Source organism: Mercenaria mercenaria, chromosome 8, assembly GCF_021730395.1.
Source record: "Mercenaria mercenaria strain notata chromosome 8, MADL_Memer_1, whole genome shotgun sequence".
Lineage (NCBI taxonomy): Eukaryota > Metazoa > Mollusca > Bivalvia > Venerida > Veneridae > Mercenaria > Mercenaria mercenaria.
This window is the reverse complement of record NC_069368.1, coordinates 25,888,032-25,896,545: the sequence shown is the minus strand read 5'-3', so window position 1 is coordinate 25,896,545 and position 8,514 is coordinate 25,888,032. Positions and strand designations below refer to the sequence as shown.

The following is an 8,514-nucleotide window of genomic DNA, read 5'->3' as shown; positions in this document are numbered from 1 at the left end:
GCCATTACACTCGTTTAATGGAGGAATTGAGACTTGAAGACGCCGATTCATTCAGACATTTTTTGAGGATGGAACCAGTCATGTTCGACGAGCTCCTGAACAGAATTAGGCCAAAGATTGCCAAACGAAATACCTGGTATCGACAATCACTTGATCCTGGCCTAAAACTAGCTTGTACCCTGAGGCACTTGGCTACCGGAGATACATATGCATCACTTGCATATGACTTCCGAGTTAGACACAACACTATTAGCGTCTTTGTTCCGGAGGTGTGCAGAGCCATAGTTGAGGTATACAAAGATGAAGTCAGTCCTTGCCCAACGACATCAGATGAGACATTGGCGTTCTATAGCGAGAGAATTTGAGAGCAAATGGAACGTCCCACATGCCTGTGGCGCCATTAATCGGAAACACGTTGCAATTAAGAAGCCTCCACGTTCTGGGTCGCTTTTTTACAATTATAAAGGTTTCTTTTCTATTGTGCTCATGGGTCTTGTCGATGCCAATTACCGTTTCTTGTGGGTGGACGTTGGTGGAGATGGTGCCATGTCTGACGGGCAAATCTTCAATGAATCAGAGCTAAAAGAATGCCTTGAAGACTGTTTCATAAACTTACCTGGTCCTGATACCCTCCCCCACGATGACCAAAACACACCATATTTCTTTTTGGGGGATGATGCCTTCGCACTCAGAACTTTTAAGATGAAACCGTACTCCAGGCGACAGCTTACAGATGAAGAAAGGATTTTTAACTACCGCATATCAAGAGGACGCCGGGTTGTTGAGAATGCATTTGGCATCTTGGCCATGAGATGGCAAGTTCTCGAACCATGCAACAAAAGCCAGATACTGTTCGGGTCATAGTTGAAGCCTGCATATGTCTGCACAATATTATGAGGAACAGATATCCAGCATTACAGAATGCAGCCCTAGACTGTGAGGATGAAAACCATAACTTTGTTCCTGGCCAGTGGAGGCAAAATGCAAATATGCATGACGTAGAATCTAACAGAGAACACAGTCGCACCACTACAAGTTCAAAGAGACAGAGAGAGTAGCTAAAGCAGTACTTCAATAGTCCTGTTGGTTCCGTCCCATGGCAGGAACGCATGATTCAGCCACGCCAATAAATCAACAAAGAAGAGACAGAAATCAGTTCCTTTCAGTTCAAGAGCTTAGACAAGAAGCAAAAGTGATAAATCTTGTGTTATAGGTTTCTGATTTCACAACTGTTTCTTTCATTTGTAGCCATTCATAACTATGTGCGATAACCTTAATACAGTCCATATTTCACATACTATAGTATCTGTTCCTTTATATACGAACAAGTTCTGTGTCTGTATTAGCAAACTCTATTTTCATTCGACTTTTCAGATATATTCCTGTTGGTTACATAGACTAACACTTAAAGAGCTCATGTATCATTGATCGGCCAAACATGCTGTTACTAGAGTTGCATCCGGGGTGGACGGATAGCTCAGTGGTTTGCACACTGGCCTTCCAATCCTGAGGTCGGGGGTTCGATCCCCGGCAGCTACTCGGGAATTTTCAGAAACGCTTTTCAGTGTTTCCCACCCAACTAGAGGTGTACTGGTCAGGAACCCAGGCAATCCTTGCGTGTATCAGTGCTATACACTGGGCACGTTAAAGAACCAGGCTGTCTATTCGCAACGAGCTAGGCTAAGTTAGCCGGACAAGCCTGTATCTGATTTCTGATCTCTCTGTCGTGGGGGCTTTGTCTCACTCTGTCGCTCTGGTCAGATCGCTCTGTGTCTGTACTAGTAGAGGATGAATTATGCGCCCTATGTGGCTGCATTTAACTATGTAAAGCGCCTTTGAACGTGAAATTGATCATGAAAAGGGCGCTATATAAATCTGGTATAATAATAATAATAATGTATATAAACAGTAGAAGACTTGCTGGATAGCTGATTGTGTCATGTTATTAATAAAAGAAAATTAATACTTCTTTATCTTTTCTTTTATTTACAACTGTACAGTTTTGTCGAATAGGAATTTCTTTCACATAGTGTCTCTCAGCCACAAAATCTGAACGAAAAAAATATATCTTAATACACAATCGACAAAAGAAAACAGATAGACAATACATGTAATTGAAACATTCGAACCATCTTTGATCGGCCAAACATGCTGTTACTAGAGTTGCATCCGGGGCATCCAACCTTCACTAGATCTATTATAGTGATTCAAAAGTACAATTTTCTTGCTTCAAAGATTCTATGATACAGAACATAATATTATTATGGTTAAAAATAAGAATTTTTACATGTTGCAGTAAGATATAAAAGCAAAACTGGTTTTAAGAAAACAAATTATGTCAAATACTTTTTACATTTTGTTCGATCCGATGGTTGTATAAATTGCACTCCCTGCAACAAGTGCACGTACTCTAATAGCAATGAAAAAAGAAAACATACAAACAAGAAAAATATATTATAAAATACAGCATTGTTGCCACTGCAACGGTGTACTACAATTAATGACAAGTATCTGTTGCCACCAGTTTTTTTTTTGCACTGAAAAACTGTCAAAACTGAAAAAAAGCTACTTGAAAAAAAAAAAAGATTTTTTTTACACTGACTCAAATCAGATTGAAATTTTACATAGACACATAAATTACTCCAAAATTAGCAAAACATGTACTGTTACAAATGAAACAACCGTCCACTACTTAACTACAATAACAATAACAACCGATGCTGAGACTTCACAGCTCAATCAGTTTAAGAAGAAGGGCTGGCGGAGGGTGTTGTGGGACTGTTGGTGAAATCTTCAGAATCCTGGGTCACTTCACTACGAGTTCCTATCGTGCTCTGGATCACAGATGCCAAGTTACATGAAGTAGCGCTGGCACCCTCATCCATCACTGGAGAACTGACAGGCGCAGAGAGAGACTCTGACGACGCTGAATGCTGGACTGGCTGAACCCGAACATTCTGCTGAGAAGACTGTTGACAGAACAGATTAGGAGTTTGGAGATAATACTGCTGGGGCACCTGCTGCAACTGGGTCATGAATGACGGTTCCTGTGACTGCCAGGGTGAAACATTAAGAAATGTTTCCTGTGGCCACTGATGAGGCAATGGCTGCCACTGGTAATCTGGATGCTTCTGGCCGGAACTCTCTTTTGAAGAGGTTAAAGGTCCCGGAATAGGAGTAGGCGGAGGTGGAAGTTGTCCAAACGTTCTTGAACGTTTTCTACAAAGATAGAAATAGAAAAGAATGTTGTTTTTAATAGAAATATTAAACATTATGCAATGCATAGAGGGTATATGTTTGTTTTGAGTAAAAATGGAATATATCTCACTTCTCAGTGAGATATAATCCATATTCAAACAAAACAAACAAATTTTCTTTTATGTTATGCTTAATAACGCTGAGATGTACATTTCGCAATAGATTTCAGCGCGGGAAACAGACGCACGTACTCAGATATGACGTCAGATGTAATGTGACGCTAGAAAGACGCACACAACATCATCTTATTTATTTATTTATTTATTTATTAACTGTTGCAAAACGTTATGAAATTCTCATGAAATAAATTGATTTGATTCGAGAAATATACTAGATCTATAAAAAATAAAGTGCGACTACAAGTTTCATCCAGTTTTAAGCGAATGATTTGAAGTTCATACACAGTGTACATGTATGTATGTAGATCGGCATTTAAAGTGACTGATATGCAGTTAGTGATTTTATCTCACTGATAAAACACATTATTATCAAATCTATATTTATAGTCCTTTCCATTGGTCTAGATGTAGTAACATGATCAATGATAAAAAGTCATATTGACTCGAAGTCGGAGCCCAAAACACACACTGACCGCCAGCTGTGACGTCATAGCTGTTGACGTAAAAACTATGCGACGTCGTACGTAATTCACCGCGAAAAATGACCAGAAGGCTGCAGTTTTTTGTGTGTATTGTTTATACTTTTGAGTAGGCTGGATTTAGTAATAAAATAATTGTTGCCTTTTATGTTCGGTCGATTTATCGACCTGATAAAAGCGACATCAACCTCGGGCTACGCCTTCCGTCGATATCGTTTTACATATAAGGTCGATAAATCCATATATACTGACTTGACTAAAAGGCAATAATTGTATAGTATTTCATCAGTTAGCATGAAATAAAAAGTATTATTGCATGACTGTGGCATTTTCCCTTGAAGTTTTGTGTTTTCTAAATTTTAGTATCGCCACGGTTAGCTGTGCTCTAAATTCCGTTACACACAAGTAAGGAAGATATAGTGATGCTGTTATAAGGTATTGAAAATGATGAGCTATTTGCAATAATTTATCACTTTATATTTGTACTTTAGCTTTCTACATCTTGATTTTAAACATAAGAAAATAACTTCAAAAATGATAATGATATGCTATTCAGTTCAAAATTCAAAATTACGTTTAGACTGGCAAAGCTTTACAGTATGCTCTATGTGCTTAATTTGTATTTAATATGAATGTTTTAATGTGTATTTGATAAGAAGCATGTATGATATAAAAACCTGCTCAGGGCCATCTTCTTGCTTTTATATGGCAGTTGGTGGATTATCATGACATGTTCTAAGGGAGGCTCAGCTCAAAGTGGAATATTTTCAAAATTATAATATTTTGAATTAAACGTATAAAAAATGTGTTCAGTTTACTGCTTTTAATCATGCAATAAATGAGTCAGACAATACACACACGTGTGTACCGGCAAATATCATCATGCTTGGGAGAATCTCGGGGAACATAACTTGATAGCAAACTCGCCTCTACGAGGCTCGTTTGCTACCCAAATTACGTTACCTGAGATTCTCCCGCGCATGATGATACCAGCCAGTTATACACTTGTATGTATTATCTAACTAATACAAGGGTGGAAAATGAATTTGGAAATAAAACTAAATTTTACTTACATTTCTTTGTCACGTAGCTGGTGGCGGTGTATAAGTTGGTACATTTCGAACTCAAGGTCTAGGTACACGTCATCCTCAAGATCTTCGATAGAAGTTCTGATGAATTTAACAAAAGTCTCTCTCCGGGGTTTGAGGGTTGTGTCCTTCTGTTTGGTCAGGAATGAAAGTAGTTGCCGCTGTATTTCTGAAGTGGTGTCAGCTGTTGATGTTCCTGATATAACATCCTCTTTCCCATCTTCCGTGAACATGGGATTCGCCAGAGATTTAGTCTTCGCCTCAGACTGTAATGAAGTAACAAGTGGAACGTCAGCTGATACCGGCCCCTCTGCACCTTTATTAGAAGAAGCTAACTTCTGCTTCATCTGAAATTACAGAAAGGCCTACATAGCGATATATGATTATATGGTCGGCATCATTCGGACAAAATTCTTTAAACCATGTTTTTTTTTAAATATTTTGAACAAACTATATTTCCTGAACAATATGTGAAATTTTAAGCTTTCTATATAAAGCATATTACGTACATCAGGTACGCCCTTGATTGCTCTAACAATGACGTCACATACCCTAACCTGACGTCAAAACTTATCCAAGTTTCTGTGGGTAGTAAATGAATATGCCTAGCATGTTCTAAAAGTATCATACATATCTGAAACACAAATTCTATACCTTATATGTAATGTTTGTTGGATGTATGCATGCCATTTTTTGGATAAGATGCTTTATTTCAATTTTAGATTCATTATTTAGAAAACGAACTGTTTCTGTCTGCGGTTGCCATGACAAAATAGTACTCAGAATTTGAAATAAATGTCAGTTTTATGTGTAGAAAAATTGTGAAGCTATCGGATTTCAACATTAATTTACATTTTCATAAAAAAATGTCATTTTTATTATTTGTTCAAGTAATTGTTATTCAATAATGTAACCGATGCCCGAGTGACCAATTTCTCTTGTCGCAGGCCAATTATTGTATTGGGATTGAAATTGGCAAGTTGAAAATGTACTTATAAAGAATAAGAATCGAAAGTGTAAAATTCATATTTTAAGTCATTTTAGTTTTTGTGGCAGTTTCTTCTGAGGTGACGAGGTAAAATTATGAATGTACATATACTTACACTAACTGTTGGTCTCCTCATGACTTCGTGGATATGGGGAATCAGAAACTGCATCTTATCCATGAGATGCTTTTCACGGTCCGAGCAACCTTCAACATCAAACTGTGGACTACCAGACTTCTTCTTTAGCAGTCTTTCAACTCTGAATCTCACCGACTTGTACTATATATCTTTCAATTGCTTAGTGGACTTTCCCATCGCTGCAGCTTTGTCAGCCCATAGCTTGTTTCTCACCTGTACATCCTTGTATCCAGCCATGCCCCTAGAGTACAGAACTGGATTTAATTTAAGCCATTCGAACATGTCATCCTCCTGCTCCTCGGTAAGATTGCCATGCTCTTTAGCCTTCCGTTTTTTCTGGGGACTCCCTGGAGATTTTCTTCTCTCGCTACCAGAGTCTGAAGACGGGGAGGATGAAGGTATGTACTGGATAATTCTGTCTTTTTGAACTTTGCTCAGTTTGTTTGCATAGTGTATGTACCTGTAGCTAATCTGGGTTTCAGTTCTGCTTGTCGTACTTCATGGTCAATAGGCTTGACTTCCACATATTATGTGGTTTCTGGGTAGATATGGCACAAAATTTGCACCCCTGCACAAGTGAGTCCATTTGTAACTTACTATATAAATTTGGTTACTGGAGTTACTTACTCTAATGCTTTGGTTACTTTTTTCAAGGTGCATCAATACAAATAGCCAATGACTACAATAAATTGTTTTTTAGGAATCATGTCACTTTTTCTGGTTACATGGTAACCATTCTTTTCTTTGGTTACTTCTGGTTACTTTTGGTTTCTAGAGTATATACCTATGAAACATGTATTGAAAATGATTTGAGAAAAACATGTCTCTTTTTCTTTTTGGTTAGTATGCAGGAGCAGAGGTTCACGGACTTTTTTCTATTAGAAGAATATACATGTTAAAAGAAAACCAGTCTTTTTGAAAAATATCAAATTAATGCATATGTATTCACTTTTGCAATGTTAAATGATTCTTAATCCTCAATCACAATATGGAAGGAAGAAAGAACAACTCAAGACAACTCACCTCACTTAAGACCTTTATAAACATCAAACAACTGTCCAATATATGTGCAAGGCTACCGTGGAAACGCTGCCATAACAAAGTATAAAAATTCTTTGGTTAAAAAGCAACGTACCTGTTCATGTCCTTTTAATTGGAAATGAAAATATAATTATTAAATATTAATTAAGGGAGTGGGGACCTATTTTGCGATAACTCGCCTTACTTAAGACCGTGTTAAATAGTTAAATAAACATCTAAAAACCAGCCACCATCCAGTGTGTCTGCTCGGCTACCATGTAAACACTGCTAAATATATGGAAAAAATCTGTAAAAAGCAATGTACCTTTCATAATAAGGGGGAGGGGTGCTATTTTGAGATATCTACTATGTAAAGAAAGAAAAGGCATCAATGAATTGAAACCTTGGGCAACTAAGTAAAAACTCATGTCTCTTACATTTAAAGTTACTGCGACAGTGCATTAATTATAACTTCTTCGAAAACGTTTTGCATACGTATATATAATGAAACTGTTGCGCAATAACGTATAAATATATTATTTCAGTCTGCAGTATATAACTTTCCTACTAAAAAGAAAATAAAAAGAATGAAACCCAACACCTTTCTATAAAAATGAAACTGTCGAACAATCCAGATCCATATAATAATTTCAATGTAAGATGAAGAAAAAGTTTAGTCTTCAATGCAATACAAACTGCAGTAACCAAAGTCATATTATAGTATGTAACCATAGTAACAAAGGGTATGTAATGGGTCAAAAATGGACACCTGCCTGATCTCTTAGAACACTGACACTGGAAACTTGAAAGAGTAAGTAATTAAAGTCATAGAGCAAGTAACCCTAGTGACCAAAGATATATAGTGGGTTACAAATGGACACATTAATGCACCTATCAATGTTTTTCCCTCGGGTGGGGGAAGCGGTGGACATTCACTGGACTTTAGACAGAAGGCAGTTCCCAATAGGTGGGAATTTGACAGACAGAATGGTGCCGAGTCCCGGGAAATAGACTTATACCGAATTTTAGATCCTGGGGATGGAAATTTGACACTGCTGAAATAATAGGGAAGACAACTACGATCGCATGAAAGACGAAAGCGATCCGATTCGATTTGTTAAAGGTTAGAAACCACAGATTGTTTTCCCATAGACTTACATTATAACATTATGGCGTGTACGGCCTTCCATAAATCGAAATATATTTATCTAATTACATGTCTTTCAAGAACTATCTTAGTTCTACCAAAATATCGGATGAAAAACATGAATAGTGCAACTTTATGAATGAGATGTTCCCTGTTTACATCGTCGGCATGGCTGCAGAAATTCGTTTGATAGAACTATTTTCAATACACATAAAATGTAACAGATTTTGTCAAAAAGTATATAATAAAATACTGTATATGCGGTAAAAAAATCTCAAT

At 37.2% G+C, this 8,514-nt stretch overlaps 1 protein-coding gene across 1 annotated transcript; it reads left to right on the top strand.

Annotated features, from left to right (window-relative positions):
• The first annotated feature begins 300 nt into the window (after positions 1 to 300).
• On the top strand, positions 301 to 864 carry LOC128558861 (putative nuclease HARBI1). Its single transcript, XM_053549082.1, has one exon. The coding sequence runs from the start codon at positions 301 to 303 to the stop codon at positions 862 to 864; it is 564 nt and encodes a 187-aa protein (XP_053405057.1).
• Positions 865 to 8,514: the final 7,650 nt, after the last annotated feature.